The sequence below is a fragment of the Clinocottus analis genome, unplaced genomic scaffold, assembly GCF_023055335.1.
Source record: "Clinocottus analis isolate CAN_PGR_092001 unplaced genomic scaffold, fCliAna1.0.p SCAF_7, whole genome shotgun sequence".
Lineage (NCBI taxonomy): Eukaryota > Metazoa > Chordata > Actinopteri > Perciformes > Cottidae > Clinocottus > Clinocottus analis.
The window spans coordinates 16,691,932-16,716,111 of NW_027176229.1; the positions used below are offsets into that span (position 1 = coordinate 16,691,932).

The following is a 24,180-nucleotide window of genomic DNA, read 5'->3' on the forward strand; positions in this document are numbered from 1 at the left end:
CCGCGAGCTGTTTGACCGTTCCCAGGGCAACCCTGGAAGCTCCTGTCAATCAAGACGCAGTTGTGCGCTTCGGCTTGGAGGAGTCACGTGACGGTCAGCGTCTCCTCGGTCATCCTTTAACGGAAGTAAAGTTATGGACCCGTGAGTCAGTGCACTGATGTGGCCACGGTTGAGGAATTTAAAGAGTCCTGAGAGTTTCAGTTTCTGTGAGTCAGACTCAGATTAACGTGTGTTTTCTGTCAGATTAGCTACTATCTCACATCTTAGTGATATCAACAATATTGCAATCTGTGCAGTTTTATAATCTGAAATCCACAAATTGAAAAGGTTCCACAATTGTCTTATTAGTAGTAGTTGTAGCTGAGAATATTGTAACAGGAGTCGTAGCTTTTATGCATTTCCAGTCATAGTGAGCTAAACATTTCAAATCCTGCATGGCTGTGTGATTGAAGCGCACCGGCTTTATAGCTCCTGCACTTAATGTGTATTTTGAGGAGTGTAAGAGACAGGAATTTATAGTCTCCTTTGTGGGAAGAAGTCAGTTTAGCGAACAAGCTAAATTGTCTTGGTTTCCTCGACAACTGAGCAACATAACCCCCCCACGCCGTCAGCCTGCCCAGTCAGCCTTAACCAGTGGTAGATAGCACTGGGGATGTTGTGGCTGCACTGCTGAGGGTCTGAATATTTGGCTTCAGCAATAGGACATGGCTGACAGAGGCCGCAACGGAGTTGAGCGAGATGCAGAGGACGCAGACAAGCGTCTTTACACAGGTTTTATCAGTACTTCATCTTTCAACCTTTTGGGAATTTGCATCCACTCGTGTTTAACCTTCTGTCTGCCCTCACAGATATCAACAAGATCAGCAAAGTGCCTGGACTGAACTCCCTTCCTCTCAAACGGGACTCCTGTGACCTTCTCCTCGATGCTATTGATGCTCAGCTTGGTCAACTGCAGGTCTGTGATTTTTCATTCTGTCTGTCTGCTCGTCTGCACGTGTAATCTGGAGCAAATGTGTGAAGTAGTGTGATTAATGTATTTAGATCAAGCCCCAAACATGTCAGCCAATTTCCAGAGAGCATAGTCACAAAGATGCAGGTAATTTACATCATAACACACATTTAAATGTTTTTTTTCCTCTTCCTTTTCAGTTCATAATCTGCGTTTTGATTTTTCTTTTTTCCTATAGCTCCTCTCAGTTGGAGTCAATCCCTGAGCAAAGACACAGGGTTTGGGAGTAACGCTCAAACAAATGACACTCCCATGTCTTATCTTGATTTGATAAACTCTCCAGAAATGGACCAAACATCAGGTAATATTTCAGTATAAGTATTATTACATGAAAAGCTGTTATTTCTAACTGTTCTGAAGCGAAATGCTTTGGCGTGGTAGCAACATAACCACAGTAAAATAAATAATAGGTACTGCTAATTTCCTTGAGGCTTTTGTCAACGTAATGTGTGCTTAAATGGGCACAGATTAAAATTAAAAAGTGAAGTACATTAGATGCTCAGTAACCCGTTAAACATTAGTGTAAGTGTTGTTTTGTATCAGGCATTTATGAAGGTTTGATGACTGAGACCTAATTTCAGGAGCCAGCATATAATTAAGGGGCCGCACAGAAAATATATTTGACATTAATCTACCAGGATGTCCATTGAAACCATTTCTTAAGATTTTACACCATAACTTTTACTTCTTAGTTTTAAATTGAGGCAAACATGCAACAAATTGTGTTTTGTTATGTGATTGAATGTCACATAACAAATGTCAAATCCTAAGAAAATACTAGTTGATATCACCATACTTGTTATTAATAATAATAATAATAATTAACATTGTAAATATGACTTTTTAAGACATTTCCCAACATGACATTTTTAGACTTTTTTATTACCGTTTTTCAATAAACTATTGCATGACATTTTCCTCGACATGTTTTTACCATACATTTCTATTACTTTTAACAATATATTTTTGGGCATAGTATACTCTGATCTTTTAAATTATGTTTTTCAACATACTGTACCTTGCCTTCTCCATTACATTTTTTATGACATATTATGACTTTTTTTTATGACATATTTACTACATACTTGTCATGATATTTCTATGGCATACTTTACTATGTATGTTTTTTACATCCTGTACCATACCATTTTTAATATACTATGATCTTTTTGTAGACAAACATACTCCATCTCTCCTCTTCTCTCATCTCCTCTCCTCTTCTCTTCTCTTCACCCAGAAAGAAACACAAGTTTCCGAGATGGTCCTGTAACTCATAAAGAAATGAAACAGAGATTAGAAGGAAGAATACGAGACCAAGAGGAAGTTGTGTCTCAGAGGGAACAGGTCATCTGGAGGCTCAAGAGGCTGCTTGGAGACACGTTCAATGAGGGACGGATGGCTGGAGAAAGCCACCCTCCTTCTGACAGCATCTGTACTGAGGACTTTGTCGGACGCTTCAGAGACGAGATGGTCGAATTGCCATTGCCAGCGAGCAATATGCAGCAACTAGACAGAGAGCAAGTGACTCAGAGGACAGTGATATCCCCCTGTGACGATTGCCAGAGTGAACAAAGAGCGCACAGTATTCTGACGACAGCAACGACAAGGAGAAGCAGTGAAGACACAGAGACTGCTCACTATTTCCAAAGAAAGGAACTGAACTGCTTCGATGACAGCGATGGAGTAAAGACATCATGGAGTGAGCAAACAGGAGCTGAAGGAAGAGACAACTCACCAAAGAGGCAGGGTGATGACGGCAGCAGTGAGTACTTTCTTTACAAGCTGCATTTCTAGTGGCCAGGGGATTAAATCTAACTCACAGAACTTTCCTCTTCCCAAATCTGATGGGCATGAAGTCTTGAAAGTTATTGAGGTCATTTATTACCAACAGAGGACGAGCCCGTTGAAGAAATGTCTGTCTTTATCCCCGAGGATCATACAATAAGTATTGTTTGTACCAGCACTTTTGTATTGTGGGTGATAGTTTACGCTGCAGCCTCAGCACACCAACTCGCTTCCAGACTAGGTGTGAGCCAGAATAGATGATTTAATCCAAAGAGCTTGAGTTGAGTGACAATTTCATCAAATGTGGTAATGAAAAAAGGGGTTCGCCCGATAAAAAGATATATATAATACAAAGCTTATTTTTGTATAAATACCAGCCTATTAAAAAATGATGCCTGACAAAAAAAATCACCATAAATTGCACTCTTCAAATTTGACTTTCATTGAACGGAGGGTGTAACAGGGGAGGTGCCATACATAGATTACGCTGCACCTTCAATCAAAGTCTCGCTAATCCGCTTCCAATAGAAACAATTTGACTCAGGCAGAAACATTCTCATAAATACTCGTGTTTGTTCCTAATTTTCTTTTATGCAAAAAAATATAATACTATAGATTTGTATTTGGTGTTTCTGAAATGTAAAATGTGTTTACGTTGCATTGGACAAAACAAGTTCTGCACAGTAAAAACAAGATTTCTTATTTATTTTTTATCTTGACAGGGTGCTTGTAAAATAATCTATTACATAAGAGAAAGCTTAACATTAAAAACAAAATGGTGAAGCCAACAAATGACCATTTAAAACAACAGCCGATAATCAAAGAGCCGACAGCACAAATTAATAGACTTAAAAAGAGAATGATTGAAATCAATAAATACATACTTTCACATGCCTTGACAAACTCTTAAAATGTAGAAAAGCAATATGAACAAGAAGGAAAGAAATGTGTGTGAAATTACAGTTTGCATCATTTGTGTGGTACAGGATGGCGCTCTCTCACTCAGGCTGTCACGGTCATGGACGACAACTGTAACTATGACACACCCGCACAGGAAGGAAGGGAGCCTCGATCTCCATCAGGTAAAGCACGACTGTGTGTTCCTTTATGAGTCCACAGTGGTGAAAGATAGACGTAATCTCTAAATGTTACAGAAGGTTCCTTTCTCTTTTACAAAGGCCAGAGATCCCCTCATGAAAATATCCAAAACAGGAGTCCTTCTAAAGCCCAGCGTAATAAGCGAGACACGTGCCGGTAATTCATGTGGAAGAACATTTAAAAACATACTCATCCTTAAAAATGACCATGTCGCATATTGTTGGGACGGGGACACTGTGCTTGTTTGTGTATCGTAGACTTGTGTGTTCTTTGGGTGCCGATGAGAAGGACACAGATGAGGAAAGAAATCCCTGGAGCAGGCGCAGCCGGTCTGAAAGAACATCAGAGAAGATGCAGTCCGATTGGGCCAAGATGAAAGAGCGGCTCTCGACAATCAGACAGGTGCGAATGAATCCGCCGCTCATATTTCGCACAATTTTAGAAATGTTTTATGTCAATGGTGTAAATGATCCTGTGTCTGACACATCACTTGATTTGTGTGTGCAGAAATGTGAGAAAGAGGAGATGACGCTACAGAAGAAGAAGACTCAGATAAAAGAAGTTGAGCTCTCCCTCTCTGAACTTCAGCAAAGAAGAAAAGTAATGTGCATCTTTGATACAGTAGTTTATCAGAACACTGCAAGCAAAAGTCTCACTAGTGCTCACAGTTGTTTTTGCTATACGTCCCAGAATGCCTTGCAGGAGTTAAAGCGACTGACTGTCGAGACAGCAAAGATGGAGAAGGAGAAGAAGACTCTGGAGTTTGTTTGCCAGGACTCTATTCGGTATAAAGACAAACACCAACGAAGTGTATAGATCAGCATGGTAACATCCCGCTGCATAATCATAATTATGTGCTGTATAAAGGACAATAATTAATGTGTTTTAGCTGCCAGTTGAATGAGCTGCAAAGGCAGAGAGAGTCCTGTATCCTTGAGGTAAGAGACATGGACATCACAACCCTGAATCAATGGAAACACACTCTCAGTGACAGTCCCATGTTTAACCGTTTAACCCCACCTTTTTTTAGGCCTCTGCTCGAAAATTGCATACCCAAACTAAAAAGGGTGTATTTCTGCAACCATTAGGGCTATTTTTCAATAATTCTGGTTATAATAAAAGGTTACGCTGGTGAGATTTTGTTCAGATGTGTAATTATCAGTTTATAGGTTACTGGTTAGGAGTAAATAAAAATGACACAGCAAAAATGTCAGGTCCGCCTAGAAAAAATGCACTTTCAGGGTGATTATTTTTTTTTGTAATGATGCATTTGTGAGATCGAAACTTCCCCCAAATCATAGCACAATATGTGAACATATTGATATACTTTGATAAAGTGAAGCAGAACAAAGTTAGAAAGGGGTTAAGAACAGAGAAAATGAGGAATTGTGACATTTAAATTTACCAAAACCAAATGTACCAGACCATATATTTCCCTTGTGTATTACTTATAGTGTTCCATACATCCAAAGACAGTAGCTTTGGGCTTTTTTCATAAAACAAGCTGTGATTTACAGTTTTTTATAACAATCGTTCAGTAATTTCTGATCCTCCACTGATCCACAAACAGCACAGTGCCGTCATGTCAGTGCTGGAGAGGAAGGAGATGGAAAGACAGCTGGACAACGCCAAAACAGAACTGTTCGCTGAACAGCGACGTGCAAGAGAGAAACTAGAGGCCATACAAGAGGTATTGTGTTCAGGACTATTTAGAACAACACTTTATGTTGGACAGAAGAGAAACGTACTTTAAATCTTCTTTATGTTTGCACATCTGTAAAATTGACAATAAAACTGACTTTGAACGATATCATTTACATATTACACCATTACAAACTGTTAGAGAAATTCACTCGACCCCTCGGAGTAAAATCATGAAAACAGGAACATTTATTTGTTGCAAGCAAGGAGCAGAGTCACAAGTACAACGTGATAGACAAATTGCATATCCAAGACTGCTCAAAGAATGAGCGAACCTTCTGAAACAGCTTATGGTTATCAATACACCAAGGCCACCATGACGTCTTCATGGCTTCATCCCACCATTACGTCTTTAGGTTGGCCTCGGCATGGTATGATAACAATGGAATTGCACGTTCTTTCAGACAGAGACACACAGATTCTCCTGTCTCATTGCTATCAGGAGACATGCTGAGTTTGTGTGTAAGATTAAACAGTAAACAGATTAGACAGTAAGATGATAAGTTTGAATATAACAGTGAACTGATTAAGAGTGAATATGTTTTCCTTCCAACACAAACCAAGATCAAAATACAGTATATTTCATGTAATTGTGTTAGATGTAATTGTAATAATTAATCAATAATTAATCAATTATAACTACAACATTATTTTTGGTTGGATGTCAGACTTTTATTTTTATAGTAAAAATGACGGTCAAATGATATAGTGTCTGCTGGCACTGTCCCCTCACAGCACTTTTAGTATTACCAAGTGTGAATATTTTAATTGAGCTGTTTTCTTAGAGCTATTGTTTGAGTGAAACTAAAGGAAGGAGGAATTGGTTTTGGGGAGTGAACTGATTTGCCATTTGTGTGTTCAAAACATCTCCGTGTATGTGTTGCTGTGGGAGCAGAGGTTGGAGGAGACTCACGAGGAGCTCCACAGAGTCACAGAGGAAGAGAGCTTACTGAGGAACACTTGCGCTTCTCTGGAAGAAAAACATAAGCAGAAAAAGGATCACATCGAGGTGGCATCTAATGACATTATACTCTCATTTCTAAACATTCTAAAAGAAATAAGCAATAGGCACCAACATTTTTGTGAATTGATTATTTCTAACTTTCCTTCCTATTGTTTCCGTGTCTCTTTTCGATCAGGCAGTAGAGTTTCGAGTTGGCAAACTGCAGGGGGAACTGGGAGAATGCCAGATCAGAGCGGACACTCAGGAGAAGATGTTGGCCCAAAAGGAGCTCCAGATGCTGGATTTGCATGAGCATTGTGGGGCCTTACAAGCAGAACAAGATGGCCTCAGGGCGGAGCTACAGCACATTCAAATCCAGCACTTAAAAGCACTAAAAGAGGCCCATGAGAAAGTCCACAGAATGATGGTACATGCTGTGTGTTTTTTTAGCTTACGCAGCATGTTTTTTACAATGTGAAATTGAAGGGGGCTTCTCTTTTTTCATTCAGGAGGCAGCATTGAAGCAGCAACAGAGAGATCTGTCTTTGGCTCATGAGCAACACGTCCAAAAGGTGACAAACATGTCTGCAAACTAAACCATCGATTCCTCTAATGACATCATCATAGTTTGAATAATAATGTAACTATCCCTCTGGCGCTTGCATACTCAGGTCAATAAGGAGGCCGAAGAGGAGAAGGCAAACACTTTGAAGGAACAAGCTCTGTTTTTCACACGACACATTGAGTCCTTGAAAAGTTCCATTCAGGTCAGTGTGTTTACTCGAAAAATAAATGCACTCACACAATCTTAATGTAAATATTACTAAGTGTTGGGGACACTGGTGAGTAATAAAACCTTTGGTATTTTCATGATTATTGCACTACATATTACACATGCAGTCAATAACAACACGTTCCTGTAATGTTCTCCATTTCTGTTCAGCTAAAAGAAGAAGAGGCAAAGAAGCTGAGAGGTTCTGTGGAGCAGCTGCAGCACCGTGAAGAGGAGCTCCGTCTAACAACCTCGGAAAAGGTACTCTAAAAATCTGCTTCCTAAAATACTCAATATTTTTCAACACGACCGCATTTCATGATCAGTGTGCTTCCATTTAGGTGCACAACGCGCTAGAGGAGGAGAGGAAGAAGTGGGAGGCAGAAAAAGTGGAAGCAGTGCAGGAGCACTGTGCGAAACTGGAAGAACAGAATAGAAAGAGTCTGGAAAGCATGAGCAGTGAGATGCAGCGAGAGAAGAGTAAAGCGCTGCTGGCTCTTCAACATGAAGTGGTGGAACTAAAAACTGTGAGGTGACTCGCAACCACGACCATCTTTAGTAAAGCATAAATAGTCTGAATCTATGCTCCGATCTCAGGGTGCTCTGACCTCAGCATTTCTCTTCTGATCTCAGGGTTTTATGCTCTGACCTCAAGTTTCTCTGATTTTATTTCCATCTGAAAGAGAGTGCAACACATGGAGAGTGAAAGCTGTGCGCAGCAGAGAGTCGTTTGCAAATCCCTTAAGGAGGAGCACCGGGCTGCGTTGCAGACGTTGCAGAGACAGATGGCCCAGGTGCAAGAAACCTGTTGGAAGCAGTTTTTTGCCGACAAACAAAGAGACGTGGTTCCATAGAAAGTCCAACATGGTGTGTGCTCGGTGGTTACAGGACAGTCAGAGGGCAGCGCTGCGGCTCCAGCAGGCTGCTCAGGCGGCAGAGGAGGAGGCCGACGAGGTCAACGCGATGCTGGAAGAAAGCGAGCGCCGCCATAACCAAATCACAGCGCAGCTGGAACAGCAGCTCGGACACTGGGCCCGGGAGCTGGGAGCAGAGTGCCACCATCTCCACCTCTTAGTGCAGCAGACTGGAGCCCAGCAAGGTTCTGCGCGACTACCTCACGGGTATGAATCCTGCTCTGGTTTACATACATATCTGGTTTAGAGACAGAAGGGATGTTTTTGTCGGCAACATAATGTGCATGTAATTCTGATGCCTTGTGCAGTCCGACAGCAGCTGAGGCTCTTACACACCTGAGGACGCTGAGAGAGCAGCTAAAGCACTTGATCAACCGTCTCCAGCAGGAGCTCGATTCCCAGAAGGAATCCACTGAGCAGTTGAGAAAAGACAAGGTACAGTTTAGACTGTGTCTGGTGTTTGCAAATAGAGCGCATTACATGTACACATGAAGACAAGTCCATTTTATAGGAGCGGGAATTGAGCACCCAGAGGCAGCAGCTGAGGACGGACAGAGACCACGCTTTGGATTCTCTAAAGGAGCGTCTCATTCAGGTATGAACTTGTAGACCTTTTAAAGGCTAACGTTGATCCACATAGAAACAGAAAACTCATCACTCGGCGCTTCTGCAGGAGCACATCGAGGAGTTAAGTGCTCTGAACTGGCCTCACATGTGTGGAGGAGGAGCTGGGCTTGGAGGGGTGGCAGAATCTCTTCGCAAGCAGCTGAAGGCCAAAGACCTGGAGCTCAGGCAGGTTCAGAGGAGCATGGGTCAGTGGAAGCAACAGACTGCAGCTCGTCTTGCACGCACGTTTGAAGAAGAGTTGACGGCTGAATTAGAGAGGTAACGCTCAAACAAACTAAAGTTAAAACAGAAGGCACATGAATTCATTTTTAGGTTTTAGGCAGGGATTTCTATACCGCCTAGAAATGTGAGACAGGTTCGCTCCTCTATCACAAATGGCCCCAAATCCAATGTAAATATATAGAATAGAAATGCAATGGAAACTAGAAACGAAAAGATATCCTGCTGTTCTGTCTTTAAGTTTTGCTTCTAACGCTTGCTATCCCACAGGTGCAGGACAAAGTTGTTAATGTGCAGGTAACTGGTTTCTATGACATGATACTAACCAGCTGTCCTTACAAGAGCATGATCTCACGTCAACTCACTGCGCTGTGCATTTCTACCATAGATGTGAGACTAACTGTACATGTGAACATTTACCGACTACATGTTATGTTACAGATAACAAATAACAACTTTTCAAATGAAGGTTTGTTTGTTTTCCAGAAACCCGTCAAAGTCCGAAGAGGAGAGACAGAGAGATCCTGAGAAGCCTGGAGGAGAGATGCCGCTCAGTGCAAATGTAAATGCTTTACCATTCCTGTGTGGGCGTGAACACCACGCTCTGGGACCTGAAGATAGACAATAATCATCTTCTTATTGAAAAGAAAAACTCTCTTTTCCCCTTTAGGAAGCTCAGCAGTGCGTTGGCTCTGGCTCCCTCCATGTTGTGGACTGTGCTGCCTCCCGCAGCCCGTCAGACGTGGCTTCATTGAAGCTTCTACGTTACCTCCAGAGCAGAGTCACGCAGCTCCGTGTAGAAAACCACGACAACAACTGGAGCCCATCGCCTTCAAAAACAATCCCTTTAGAACTGTCGGGATCCTATCTGACAACAGTGAGGTCATCGTTTGAATAAGCACAAGCTGCATTTCCAGTGGTGATGAACAAGTAAACTGCAGACATGAGTAGTAAATGCACACTGCATTATTTAAAAAGTATCACTAGGCCACCAGGTCCTGATTTGATATCCTTAGAGTAAATATATAAACACTTCTATATTTAAGAGGAGAACACTGTAAATGTGGCATTATCGTTTAAATGTAAATATTATGTGTGCTTGCATCTTATAATGCATTAAAAAATACTGGTGTCTCCTTTATAGATCAAACCAATGTAGCTCATCAATCAGGGCAGTCATAAGTTAAGAAACCTTACTGTGTGTGTGTCACACACACACACCAGTAAATGTATTGTAATGCATTCCAAGTGATCTTTTGCTGCTACAGAAATGAATCATTTACTGTTATGTGCTTAAGATTGCAGTTTCACTAACAAGTCACAGTGACATGTGCCATAACTGAAGGTCTAATCATTTAGTTTAGGTTTCTGTGTTGAAGCAGTCTACATTTTATGGCTTAAGGTGACAATGAACTCTGAAAGAGTGATGGACTGACATTTCCCTGATGATCACGTGAGGTATGTCAGAACCTCATTAAGCTGATCTTTGAGGGAATCTTTAGTACAGTCATGAATGTTACAAGATGGTAAATTGTCAAATAAAAACATTTGTATACATTTCTGGAAAACAAATGCAAAATTATGTAGTTAGATTGCAATGTAACATCTTAGTCAACTTTGTAAAAAAGTTTAATCGTAATGTAAAATTATCCAATGGGATTGATTTTTTTAAAATGGTTTGCCTCGAATCACATGCAGTCTGACAGTCATTTCCAATTTGTTCACCGTGTTTCGGTTATCAGAACGTTTCGGCAAGCTTTTGAAAAAGGAAAGTGTGGCTCTAGTGCCCATGTATACTTTCCTGTTTAAGTAAACATTTGTCAGTATTGCTTTCAGAGCACGCCCAAACCTAACTGATGAATAAAATCAGCCTCAATAAAGACAATGACATGACTCTTCTTGACCCTAGAACAGAGTCCACCTTTTTCATTTTGTTTGACGAATTGTTCATTGATTAAATTCTTACTGAGCAAATTGTTTTAAATATATATGCATGTATGGTCGCTTGTGGCATTCTACTTGGACTCGTATTCTTCCTGACACATCATGTTCACCTAACAAGACAATTTTGCAATGTAAACACAAATAAAAAGCGATAACACTCTGTGGCTCGTTGCAAGTGTGGTAATATAAAAATACAATCAAGTCATCATAAAGTGCATTTTGATGACTTCACAAATTTCTCAAATCTCAAAAATGGCGTACTTGCCAAGCACTGAAGTTAAACCTTCTACCACAACAAGTACAACAGCAAGCAGGAAGTCATGCTGTGAGCAAATGTGAACACAACTCACGGGAACAATATTTTGTTTCTTGTTATCGATGCCCAGAAGCTGAACAGAAAAATCATACAAAATTCAGACGCTACACACAGATGTTTAACAAAGGACTTCATATGTACAGCACATCACTGTGTCGTTAGCCAGGCTTTGGCAAAATAATGTACATATTATCTAATATCTAAGGGCATGGGTAATTTCTGTAAATTGGTATAAAATAGTTTTTTAAGGCTATCTATAGACCTCGTCAAGGTCTTGAGATCACTACAATCGTCTTGGAGATTTACATCAATGAAGTGGATTAATTAGGTCAACCATTTTGTAACATGTTACATGAAGTTGAATGTGATTGTGGTGAAAACTAAACTGAGTGACTGAGAAGCAGAAAATGTGTTTTACAAACTGTCCAAAACAGCACAATATTCATGTTAAGCCAACAACTTGAAGTGGTTCTGAGTCCTTAATAGTCGTTTGTACATTTCAAGTCTTTTACTTTGGCACGGCTTTTCAAGTCATCACGCACCATTACATTTCCATGTCCTCCTCGCCAGAGCTGTGGGACACAGGAAAGATGTAGACAGAAGATTGTGTGTCTGCAGGTGGACTGCAGGGGCTGAGTGGACTGTGAGGGGTGGGAGATGGACATGGAGTTGGGGGTTGTCGAAATACTGTCTGTTGTTTACGTTGTTTCTGTAATGTGCCTTTTCGCCTGCGACAGAAGGGATCGTCTGGTGGCCGCCACAACACCAACTCCATACAGGAATGGCTCCTAAAAGTATAAGGAAGAAGCAGGTGAGATGCAAATAATCATGCAGGAAAAAACGTGTTGAGAGTTAATCAAGGAGGAAATAGCAGAACATGAGTCATCAAATTCAAGTTACTTTGTGACACATTTAACCTTCCTATAACAAAATCAGAAGAACATACACAGACTGGGCTACTGTGTGCGGCAGGATGTCGCTGATGCCGCGCTGTAGACCCTCCTTCAAACTGTCAGAGATCACCAACACCGGCCGTCTCGGGGCTGGCTCTAAATCCAGATTCCCATCCTCATCATCATCCTCCAGTGTTATTCTGTGATAAAGTGATAAAGGGTACAGTATGTGCTGATGTCACATTTTCTTGAGATACAAAACAACCTCCAAAGCCATCAACACCACTGAAAATGGCAAAACAAACTGAACATACAGTGGCCTATGCAGTATATGTCTCTAAAAAGGGTAGGTAATATGATATATTAATTACTAGACAATTATCATAGTATTCATTTGATATTGGTTAGGGATGTTAATTACTTAGTTATTAACCCTCCTGATACTGTTGGGGTCAATTTGACAAGTATTTATCTAAAACAAAATCCTAAAGTCAAATTTGTAGTTATCAAACACTTTTTCCAAGATATTTTGATATATTTTAAACCATCATTCATTTAGACATCAGAACTGTGACTCACTCAAAATATACTTTTGTCACCTAACAATATGGCATAATCACATATAGGCAATCAAAGTTACACTAAACAAACCTCGAAGCATATGCATAGCTAATCGATGGTCTAGCAAGCAAGCAAACAGATAGTTGGCCATTTTTGCAACATTTTGCACACACTGCACATTGCCTACCTGTCTTCGATCTCCCGCAGCTTCCTCTGGGCTGCCTCTATCTCCATGCAGGAGCTCTCTACCTCAGGGCGCGGAACAGCGTTGGAGGACTGCAGCAAAGCAGAGTTCTGAGATGCCGAAGAGGGCTGCGGAGGTGCAGGCACAGCAGCACGGCTGTTAGCTGTGGGCCAGTCATGACGAGTGCTCGTGTTGGAGTTCTCGGAAATGTCCACTTCTGCCTCGAACATTAACCTCCTCTTTTTAGCGGTGCACCCCCTGAGAAAATATCAAGATCACGACTCTCATATGTGACTGAACATGGTCAAATGTTAAGTTCGACTGCTTTCCCTGTGCACTCACTCATCTTCAACCCTCCTCCTGTGCTTCCGAAGGGATCTTGTCTCCCAGCTGCTTTGGAAGAGAGCGACAGATATGTCAATACACGAGATACAACATGCTGGGTTTAGACTGAAATTATATTTAAAGTGCCGCTATTGTATTTCTGACGGTTCTGCAAGGTGAGTTTACAACCCCCATGTCATCTGCTACATACTTGTTAGATAGAGTTGCTCTCTGTAGGTGACCAGACGTAGATGGAGATCCGAGGTCAAATTCAGGAAGGCTTGTGGGGCCTGAAAACGAATACATGGCTGGCAGCAACCCCAGTTCACTGCTTGTGGGAGCGGGGTGATGCAAGGTGATCCAGTCGATGAAATGATTTGAAGAGACACACGGGTACATACATGTATCCGATCGTGAAGCAGGGATACCAATCTGGTGAGCTGAAACCTAACGTCACATGTAGCACAACAAGTTAAATCTGGGTTTCATCTGTTTACACGAGGACAGGCTGATTATCTAGATGGCTAGCTTACATGGACCCCGTGATATACAACGTTTTCCTTCGTATGACGTTACAAGTAAAACATACCGTGCGTTATACACATGATTTCGCTGAATAACCACTTTGAATAAGTGCAGAAGACTTATTACGTGGTAGCGTTAACAGACTGACCTGTGCTGCCCTGCCCCTTCGTGTTGTTGTTGTGGATGTTTAGCGTTAGCAAGTCTGCGTCAGTTTCTTTTTAAATAATCCCATTAGCACACAGCAACAGCATGCGCGAGTTTTACGAATTTAAAACCAACACCAGCGGCATCAAAGCGGCTGTAGCGTTAACCCCTTGAATGGCAGGCTGACGTCTTAGATGGCTAGTTGCCTAAAAAAAAAGTGAGTTACGCATCGCGCCAGAAGAGTAGTCAAGAAGGTTCTTGAAAGTGCGCACGTTACGTCAGGTGCATTGTGGGAATAGTAGTTTAAATTCCTGAAGCCAAACGACTCGGCTAAAACAAAGTTTCTGTTGAACACTCGGTGAGATTCCAAAGCAAATTTAACAAAGTGGAGTTTGTAGAAGCGTTAGCACCAGTTATTGCTACTTAGGCTAATTCTAGGTAAACGGTTAGCTTTCATTCCGAGTCGATAAAAGACGATATGTGTGAAGTAAGATAAACACATGCCTTTTGCTTCGTATGCTACTATCATCAAAGAGTGCATGTGATGAACAAGATAGTTACCCCACCTCCTTTTTATGGCCTTGGCGCGTGGACCTTCTTGTTTTTTTCATCGCGTTGTCGTCTCAAATGACGAGTCATGTGACAGTGAAACGCTGGAAGCTGATGTCTCTACCTCTGGTCTTCATACCTACTCAGCTCTAATTCTTCCCACTGGAGTTACTCCTTGAGGTGGTAAGACAATGCTGTTTAGGGCAATATGTTAAATGCTTACAAGCTAATGAGATACACTTATAGTTACGATCTAATATTTACCCAACATCGCTAAATAGACTTATGTGTAATCCATTGGTGTATTGCAATTGATTTTAGAGTTTGTCTGACATCTCTGAACGTGCCTTTTACTAATACTTGAAATACTGTAATTCTAATAAGAAGTTTCTTGAGCTCTGTGTTACAGTATGCGTTTTTACTTGAACCTTTTAGGCGAATATACTGATTTATTTAATGTGTACGTTGTCAAATAGGTTGCCCAGAATGTTGTCTTTGGCCTTGATCACAGGCCTGCTGGCTTTTGCCTCAGGTAAACCATGTGGTAAGTTTTTTTATTATTATTATTTTTAATAAATGTAGTTATCACCAATCATTAAAAGCACTAACTGCTCTAGCTGCTTGGACCCTGGAAATAACCCAGTTTACAAATACATTGACTTGCTGGTCTCGACATATGCTGATTTGGCAATTGACAACTTTATGTTTTTAAATGAACTTTGTCTTGATTGCTTCTGGACAAAAGTTGTGGTTTCTTCAAATTACAGAGAACGTTGGCATCCCTCACGTCTTGTGGTCTCATGTCTATATCACAGAGATATTTGGAACCTAAACGCAGCATTCTCGGTTTTTACAGTCTTGCTCCTTTTTGCGACTGTTGATACTGTAGTTCTGGTTTTGCAATCCTCCAAAAGATTGTGTTGATGTCAGCAAGGGAGTTGCTGAATAAATGTTTCTATGTCTGTTGTCAGAATTTCTGAGTCTCTTAATATTCCAATCCAGATACTGAAGGAGCCAACAGTGAGTTATCCCTTTCACTCAATAAGAATCTCCTTCGCTCTCTGGAGACACAGGAAGGACTCCCCAATCCAAGTCTCTACTTGGCGTTACGGCTTTCTGATTCCCACAACCTTGCCAAGGAGAGTGAATACCTGAATAGACTGAAAAGTCAATTGCACGATGACATTCAAAGGTATTGACATAACAAAGGCTATTTAAGATCTGTAGGTCCACTGAACTGATATGTTCCCATTATGTTCTCACCTGAACCCGAGTGTCCTGTGTCTTTTTCAGCTCTCTCTCTAACAGCCAGCCAGTTGTCGGTCTTTTAGCGCTTTACACTCTGGCTCTGAAGTCCTCCTGCTATGACCTCAACACTGTCACTTTCACAGTCAGTGAGAAGAGCGAGACGCTGCTAACGCACCTAAAAAAGCAGATGGAAGACGAAAAAGATCATATTGCATGTATGTTTTCCTTTGACCATTAGGAAAACAAAAGGTTTGCAATAAAATGTGTTCACCATTCGGTTTTATGTTGTGCTACAAAAGAGGTTCAATGTTTATCAAGTGTGCTTCTTTCTTCTAGAATGAGATCCAGGAAAATATATGCAAAAAAAAATCATAATTGCTGTACTTTAACTTTATAGTTGTGATGTCTCTTACTTTGTCTCAGAATTCTGTAAAAATTGTTTTCATGTCAGTTTTGATGGAATAAGTCAACAGAGCAATTATCAACTAAATTCACCAAAACTGAAATAAGGAAAAAAATATAGTAGCTTTTCACTTCTTGTACATTTCTTGAATTTTTACTGTGAAGTCATGTTTTTATATCATCTGTTTTTTTTCGTTTTCTCCACTTTTGTGCAGTCAGCCATCGCCCTTTGACCAATTATTACCAGTACTCTCTGGGTGTGCTTGCTCTTTGCGCGAGCGGCCTCAGGGTCAACAACCATGTCAGCAACAAGCTCATCAAAGCCGTAGAACACGAACACTTCATACATGGAGACTCTGAGAGTATAGGTGAGTGTCACCTGCCTAAATAGTTTCCATTAGCTGTTAAAATAAATATTAAATAGTTGACGTGACGGTAGGAATTCATTCCAATTCTCATGATACAATTTGTCAATAGATGATGGAGTGAGATAGTATTAAAAAAACAACTTTTTTTTAAAATTGCTTAACATGTAGAGTTGTTTTTTAACATGTACGTTCCATGAAGAACGTACATACATTTTTCTAGTGGGTTACTTAACAGACATTTGCTAGAATGAAGGTTCATGGGAAAGTGTTGTTGCCTTAGCCTCCGTTCTGTTAACACCACCACAATGTTGTTATGTGATAGAAATCCAACAAACATGGTTGGTAACAACCTAGATTCCCTTTTTAGTTCTTCTTGTGTTCCGTGTTAAACTCTCACTATATCTGTCCAATACACATGTGCCATCCAACTCCCTGGCTCTAGATACCAATGCCATGGCTGGAATGGCGCTCCAGTGTTTGAAGGACGCAGGTTCTCATGTGCAGAACGCTGCTGAGCTCGACACAGCCCTCAGCAAGATCAAGCAGAAGCTTTTGGCCTCTCGTAGGACCGACGGTCATATAGGCAATGAATTCAGCACAGGACTCGCAGTGCAAGTAAGAATATTTTTTCCTCATGTTTTGTTCGGCTTCCTTTCTATCTTTCGCCGCATGAAACATTGCAGAACAAAATCTTTGCGGCTTTGACATACTCCTTTGATGTGTTCAAGGCCCTAATAGCAATGGGCAGCCATGTTGCAGAGTGCGCTGCCTCAATGGAGGCCATGAGGACTGGCGCCAGAAGCAACACATACCACAACCCTATGGCCATATCTCAGATTCTTCCAGCTCTCCAGCAGAAATCGTACGTGACGGTTAAAAGCAAGGAGTGCCTTAATGAGGATGGTACGTGCAGCATTACGTCTACTCCTTGTGGTTACTGTGATTTCCGATTGTATCCTCATTTCACCACCATTTGTGTCATGGTGGTCTTACAGACACGCTGGTGCTGGAGCCCATAGAGCCTGTGGTGCTTTTCACAAGTGAGTCCAAGGTAACTGTGATGGTGGAGGTGGTGACATCCAGTGGGGCAGCTGCTGTTTACTCTGTGGATGCGCCAAAGGGAAGCTCTCTGTTGGAGGCCCTTGAACTTCTCAAGGGCAAAACTGTTGGCTTCACGTGAGTTCATATAATGTACCTTTGTGCATTTTTTTTTTTTGTTGTTGTTGGTTTTGAAAAAAAAATCCAGTATAACTACTAGTTTGACCTGCCAAACTTGATGCTGTTTGGCAGGTTTGAGAAGGAGTCTAGCCTGTGGGGACCCTTCTTAAGTATGGTGAATGGAGAGCAGGCCAGACAGAGCGACCGCAGATACTGGCACCTCTCCTCTGATGGCACTTCACTCAGTCAGGGTGAGGACACGGACACACACACGCACAAGCACACACACACATGCACATACGCACATTACCTTGTAACTCACTACTAGAGTGTTAACTGCATTTCTTTTATCCTCTGCTTTAATTTAACTTTGGTATTAAAACAAATGTTGTTTTTTCCCTAGGTGTCAATGATTACAAGATTGAGGCTGCTCAAAAGATAACCATCAAAAATACAAGCTACTAGTCAGGCGCTGCTGATGCAACAGTAGTTAAGGAGCAAAGGCAGATCAATCTGGATTTTTTTTTTCTTCTATTTGTTGTTTAAACCAGTAATTATACCTAATTTGATTGATGCCATCATCTGTGAATAAATGGTCACACTGGCTTTACAGGATTTTTGCATTTCAAGTAGGTTTGAAGCTTGAATAAAAGTGTAATTTAGAACTAATTGAACTCACATTGCTGTGAATATTCTGAGATATGCAAATTATAAAGCTTTTAACCAATGGATTGTAAGGTGATTGTGCTTTTTTAAACAAATAAAAAAAGTGTAAATGCTTTTTAAATGATCTGGTGTGTCGCTGAAGTGGACACCCTTGCTGCCTTGTCTTTTGTTTTGTACCTTTTTGCACAGCACCACACACCACGTGTGCACTTCACTACTGATACCTCCACTAAAAATAAATCTCTTTTGTTAGCAGCAGTTCATTTGTCTCCCTGTTTGTTGCAGCCTTGAGCAGGGTTGTGACATACTGCAGGCCTGTACGTTTACTATGGTTTATACATAACTATCAGTAATTTAAGACAAATTGAGATCCACACATGTATAACTATGTAATTTGTTTGCTATTTAAATTACTTATTTGTTGTCACTATATTTCTGGGGAAAAAAGGGAACATCCTTTTTTTCGTTTGAGGGCTGCGCCAAAGTATTTCCGGGTTACAAAAAAATGTCACAACAATAGCATTTAAGGTCTACATTGTATTTGTATACACTGTACAAAGAGTACAGTCTTGAATAAAAAAATATGTGGTTTGCCACCATTATTCTTCTTAAACGGGCGGGTATAAGTTTGTCAAAATCCGTTTTTGCAAATGCGCGGAACTCGACACCGGAAGTAATCTTTGTTGTTACTGTTTGGCGCATTTGGAGACATGTCACTCCTCAGCATCTCATGTGCGAATAGATAGTACAAGCTCTGTGGCACTAAATTATTCAATATAACGGCGTAAAATTGTATCGTTGGTAAAAACCACATGTTCACCGTAAATCGGTGATGAAAAAGGAAAACTAGTGTTAGCTGGTACAGAAGTACATCACGGAGAGGAGGAGCCAACGTGGGCTAATCGCAGCGGTAATGTAAAAGCTCAACTAACGACGACCACAGACTGAATACAAGCACCACGTTCATGCTTTAAATGCTTTGTATCTGTCCGTGTGTCTGTCATGTCTGCCGTCTGTCGATGCGGTCTGTTCAGCCGTGTCTCCAAGTTAAACACTAGCTCAACACAGGTAAGGAAATTTGGGTACAAAGTGCCTCCACAGAGGAGTATGCGTGACATCCGCCTGCGAGTTGTAAACGCCGCCGAAACACAGACAACTAGCATGAGTACTGTTAGCATGGCGAACAAGTTAACCAGTGTTTCTGGGTCGAGGTGCCTGTCAAGTTCAACTGAGAATGGAGCAACTCGAGTGAAGAGGGTTTCCATCGAGGGCAACATTGGTAAAACAAATGTATAAGTGACGTCAGATGAACACTATTTCAAACTAAGACCTTCTTTTGTCCCAAGCTAATAGTGTGGTCTCTTGTATCACTTTCTCTCACATATCAGCTGTCGGAAAGTCGACCATTGCAAGACTCATGCAGTCAGCTTGTCCTGACTGGGAGGTGGTGGCAGAACCTGTCAGCCAGTGGCAGCACATTGAGAGTGGGACTTTGGAGGTGTGTGCAAACTTATTCATCTCAACATCTGTTCCCCAAACAAGAATTAAGGAGAAGCCAAGCTGACCGTCTGCGCTTGTGTCCTTGACAGGGGTCAGCTGCGTCCCCGCATAAGACAGTCAGCAACCTGCTGCAGATGATGTACCAGGACCCTCAGCGCTGGTCATACACGTTCCAGACGTTTTCCTGCATGAGCCGCCTGAGAACGCAGCTGCAGCCTCCCCCGGCTCACCTGCTCAGCTCAGAGGGAACACCTGTCCAGGTGTATGAGCGCTCCATCTACAGCGACAGGTGGGTGAACGATAGGACCAGCTTGTGAAAATGAAATCAAGTCAGTGAAACTAGTTTTGAGAAGACCCCTGAGACCCATAATCTATATGATGCTCAGCATAGAATGGCCATATGTAATTATGTACTACTTACTATGCATGCTCCTTTATTCGGTTTGCTTGAACTAAACTTGATTCTCTGTCCTGTCAGATACATTTTTGCCCTGAACATGTTCGAGCTAGGTTGTATCAACTCGACAGAGTGGGCAGTCTACCAGGACTGGCACTCTCTCCTGGTGGAACATTTTGGACACCAGGTGGAGCTGGAGGGCATTATCTACCTCAGGGCTCCACCAAAGGTATGAACACGAGAAATTTAATCAAGCAACTTGTGAGTTGTTGGCATCACATCCCATTTTCATCTTATAGTAGTTGTTTGTATTGTATTATTGTTACTGTAACACAATGTAATAAAATGACATAGTTCACATTTAATGAAAAAAGAAACAAACGCATCTAATTTTTTGTTGTTTGGCAGAAATGTATGGAGCGTCTAGAGCACCGGGGCAGGGCAGAAGAGAAAGGAGTGAAACTGGACTATCTGGATAAGCTGCATGTTCAACATGAGAGGTGGCTTGTTGAGAAGAGCACTGAGTGAGTGCTAACGAGGGCAAAATGTTTGTCTTCTTCAGACTTGCATGTTTTAAATAGTTTCAGTGACCACTGAAATGTAAAAAACATCTCATGGTCTATGAAGCGTAAAGTCACTGTTTTTGCTATTATGTAGACGAAAGACCATTTTAGAGTTATTTTTTGTAATCAAGTGGCTGTTGATGTGTACCGTCTAAAACAAAATGTAGGTTATTACACTTAAAAGTAGGATTTAGCTGTTCTGACCTTTTTAAAGGATCGTAGCAGAATCTTGTCTGAAAACAAAATAAATTTCCCCAAATCACTAACATCAGTGGTGTTACTGTTGGTCCTTTGCCATTTTAAATGCCTTTCCTAGCACCTGTTTGTTGAGGATGCCAGTCAGCAGTGTGTGCTCTGATGTGGTCAACTCTCTCTTTTCAGATTACATTTTGAGAAGTTGAAACATATACCTGTGTTACAACTGGATGCCAGTGTAGAGTTTCAGAATGACCCAGAGATGCAGGAGGACATTATAAGAAAGGTATGTTTATTTATTGCACTGACATACTAGCTGCTATCAGGTTCAACCACATGAGGGCCTCAGCCTAATGTTTGGATCATATTCCTCATCCTCACAGTATTTGATCCACAGAGAATAATTAAAATTTTCTGATTTGACGTTTGATGCATTTCATGTCTTCTTGTACACAGATGAAAGACTTCTTCAAAGCTTTATGAGAAGGCGAGACATCAGCTACCATCACCAGTGGGAAACAGATGAGACCAGTACAAGTAACAACACAAGCCTCTGGTGGAAATATAAACAATAAAGAGTTTTTCTTTTTGATAAGTTGTAGGACCACGCTGTACATTAAACACACAAATTTAGTTGTTTTTTTTCTGTGTACAAATGTCTTGCCTCAAAAGAAACTGAGATTGTAAAAAATGTTCTGCTTTTGTTTGTGTGGTACTGTTTTAAAATTTACTGTGTAGTTTGCAAATTACAGTTAATTTAACTTGAACTCAAAACTAAGTCTCTGCTGTCACTTCTACGACCTTTTGGGAACCGCTTACTGAGCATCATACAGCTTTTGTGTCAGTCACTGTTTTACACCCTCCATATTTGAACAAGCAAATATGACAAGTATTCTCAGTATTATATTTGTTGTCTGTTATTAAATACAATCATTTTCTTATTAATGTGATGTATCGTCCCTTTTATGTGTACTTGCTTCACATGGCTGTAGCAGCAAGCACACTGCATGTTCTTCTGCAGGCTTAATTTTTAACTCCAAAAACACAAGATAAGATAAAAATAGTCCTTTATCAGTCCCTCAGTGGGGGAAATTACGGGATTAAAGCAGCCCTTATTCACAGTAAGTCTAAGATCAAGTAATATAAATAAACAGAACAGTAATAAACACACAATTAAATAAATAAATATACAGATGGAATAAAATAGTAAAGGTGTAAAAGTATTGCACCAGGTAAATTAGGTTGAAGTGTTCACGGTGGTTTGTGCACATAGCGCGTTCGACTGGGTTTTTCCTCTGTTGATTGTATTATTTTGCTGATTTGACCATATTTAAAAATCTGAAGCCGGGGTTTAACAGATAGTTTTGTAGACAATACACTCCCAGTAATGGACAAAAAAAACCAATGAGGTGGCACCACTGTGGGATCTTGAAAAAACAACATAATCAGCTTTGAAAGCTTTATAGACAATTCAAGATTACAACTTATTTTCAAATGCCTACATGTTAATGCTCCTTCCCTCCTGAATGAATCTATTAAAAGACACCAGCACACCACTACAGCTAACACACGGGCCTCAGTGAACGGGAACTGCCGGGTTGCAATGCGCAGAATCTCATTTGGTCAGTTCGCCTTTTCTGTTCAAGGAACAGAGAATTGGAACCGTCTCCCAACACGATTTTAAGGTTTTTAATAAAGGCCTTAAAAATTATGGTTAAGAAAAAAAACGACATTGTTCACACATTAAACACCATCATACTGTTACTTTGTTTATGTATCTATAGATGTGGATGTAATCTCTTTTTTATTCTATTGTATCACATTTTATTGTTTTTAAAAAGCCTCCTGTGGACTGGTGTTGTAAATTAGCCATCGTTATATACACTCAACACAGTGCATCTGTTTTTTCTTTTTTGCATGTGTGCTAGGAATTCTAATGCAATTGTGTTGTCCACATCAAATAAAAAAAAGGCAAAGCACTCAATCCTTAATTCACCTTTGGACCTGCAGGGTGATATTTTGACAAACATTGCTTACCTAATTCTGCAAGAACGCTTTCTAGGCTGGAAAAATACAGAAGCCAATGACTGCAGTGAGGTCTTTGAACTGGCTTCTTGCTCAACAAACAATTTACTTTAAAATCCTGTTCTGAGTTTGTGCTCATGTTTGAATGCACTTATTGTAAGTCACTTTGGATAAAAGCGTCAGCTAAATTAAAATGTAATGTAATAAAGCACTGAATGGCTTAGAGCCTCAATACATTTGTGATCTGCTGCTACCTTATCCTTTTGAAAACCGAGGGGTCTGTACCTCTTGTTCCCCGTGTTCAAGTCGTCATATGAACCCCAAATGAGACTAATACTTGTGTTATTTCATATAATTATTATTATTTGTTTAAATGTATATATATATATATATATCCAGCTGTCAAGGGGCGAAGGCAGGGTACACCCTGGACAAGTCGCCAGTCCATCACAGGGCTACTGTACATATATATATATATACATATATATACATAATCATCTTTCCTCTTGTGTTAGGGTCGGCACCGTTTTTAAATGCATAAAAGAACCACATAAAATGTGTTTATTGAATCAAGGCTTTTTGACTTTGTCAGGAACCTCTATTTCAACAAAATACAAAATAATAATAATAAAAAGAAATTCCCAAATTTATGATATGCTCTGGTTGAAATTATGACCTTTGTGTATCGGGTTGGTTTCGACCCAGTTATAAAAATAAGATTACAAAGCAATAATTAAAGCCAAAACTAAAATCATAAGTGCACTGTCAGCCAACACACTGACAGTCAGCTCCTCTCCCAATCATGTGAGCTTTAGGGCATTCTCATTTTCTCAACACTAAGAGCATTCGCGCCAGCAACCTCCTCTGCCATTTGAACAGTTTGAAAAAAATTGAAATCAAGATTTACTGACAAAGAAAAGGCCCAGAGGCCCCCACCAAAAATATTTAAAAAACAATATTTTCATGGATAAGGAAGCTTAACAAGGTAACCAAGAGATAATAAACAAATTGGATGATCGAAAATTGTTTTTTGTGTATTTTACAGCTGATTTAAGACATGGGTCGCCACCAACCCTAACACAGGGGGATGGCACTAGAAAGCAAACACAAGAGGAAGGCTAAAATACATCCAGCATGATTCTGAACAAGA

General features: G+C 40.6%; 4 protein-coding genes across 12 annotated transcripts; 3 read left to right on the forward strand and 1 right to left on the reverse strand.

The window, feature by feature from the left end:
- The first annotated feature begins 507 nt into the window (after positions 1–507).
- Positions 508–11,164, forward strand: si:ch211-102c2.8 (trichohyalin). Its single transcript, XM_068605017.1, has 25 exons — positions 508–771; positions 849–955; positions 1,042–1,096; positions 1,188–1,310; positions 2,247–2,771; positions 3,781–3,876; positions 3,973–4,048; positions 4,150–4,294; positions 4,400–4,492; positions 4,583–4,677; positions 4,782–4,830; positions 5,463–5,582; positions 6,489–6,602; positions 6,733–6,963; positions 7,046–7,108; positions 7,208–7,303; positions 7,480–7,569; positions 7,650–7,835; positions 8,197–8,429; positions 8,531–8,657; positions 8,734–8,817; positions 8,896–9,107; positions 9,339–9,365; positions 9,555–9,630; positions 9,739–11,164. The coding sequence occupies exons 1-25, from the start codon at positions 705–707 to the stop codon at positions 9,964–9,966; spliced, it is 3,318 nt and encodes a 1,105-aa protein (XP_068461118.1). The 5' UTR covers positions 508–704; the 3' UTR covers positions 9,967–11,164.
- A 653-nt stretch (positions 11,165–11,817) lies between these two features.
- Positions 11,818–14,389, reverse strand: ccdc117 (coiled-coil domain containing 117). Of its 3 annotated transcripts, none has more exons than XM_068604765.1 (6): positions 13,964–14,389; positions 13,502–13,737; positions 13,309–13,359; positions 12,970–13,224; positions 12,275–12,421; positions 11,818–12,116 (listed from the first exon to the last, which is right to left on the reverse strand). In XM_068604765.1, exons 2-6 carry the CDS (start codon positions 13,687–13,689, stop codon positions 11,873–11,875), a joined length of 885 nt encoding a protein of 294 aa, XP_068460866.1. In that variant the 5' UTR covers positions 13,690–13,737; positions 13,964–14,389; the 3' UTR covers positions 11,818–11,872. The 3 variants fall into 3 exon arrangements, with proteins under 3 accessions (XP_068460866.1, XP_068460868.1, XP_068460867.1); XM_068604767.1 differs by having other exon boundaries at positions 13,309–13,356; positions 13,964–14,385; XM_068604766.1 differs by lacking the exon at positions 13,964–14,389 and adding an exon at positions 13,824–13,956.
- On the forward strand, positions 14,082–18,471 carry tcn2 (transcobalamin II). 2 transcript variants are annotated; one of them, XM_068604763.1, is made up of 10 exons: positions 14,082–14,691; positions 14,985–15,052; positions 15,511–15,700; positions 15,802–15,971; positions 16,374–16,526; positions 16,969–17,141; positions 17,255–17,429; positions 17,522–17,702; positions 17,817–17,935; positions 18,088–18,471. In XM_068604763.1, the coding sequence occupies exons 2-10, from the start codon at positions 14,995–14,997 to the stop codon at positions 18,147–18,149; spliced, it is 1,281 nt and encodes a 426-aa protein (XP_068460864.1). In that variant the 5' UTR covers positions 14,082–14,691; positions 14,985–14,994; the 3' UTR covers positions 18,150–18,471. The 2 variants fall into 2 exon arrangements, with proteins under 2 accessions (XP_068460864.1, XP_068460865.1); XM_068604764.1 differs by having other exon boundaries at positions 14,082–14,688.
- Positions 18,472–19,052: 581 nt separating this feature from the next.
- On the forward strand, positions 19,053–21,955 carry dguok (deoxyguanosine kinase). Of its 6 annotated transcripts, XM_068605128.1 has the most exons (9): positions 19,053–19,260; positions 19,385–19,418; positions 19,562–19,629; positions 19,739–19,848; positions 19,940–20,139; positions 20,329–20,476; positions 20,656–20,771; positions 21,192–21,291; positions 21,462–21,955. In XM_068605128.1, exons 4-9 carry the CDS (start codon positions 19,768–19,770, stop codon positions 21,486–21,488), a joined length of 672 nt encoding a protein of 223 aa, XP_068461229.1. In that variant the 5' UTR covers positions 19,053–19,260; positions 19,385–19,418; positions 19,562–19,629; positions 19,739–19,767; the 3' UTR covers positions 21,489–21,955. The 6 variants fall into 6 exon arrangements, with proteins under 6 accessions (XP_068461229.1, XP_068461231.1, XP_068461228.1 ...); XM_068605130.1 differs by having other exon boundaries at positions 19,053–19,418; positions 19,562–19,640; XM_068605127.1 differs by having other exon boundaries at positions 19,053–19,418.
- Positions 21,956–24,180: the final 2,225 nt, after the last annotated feature.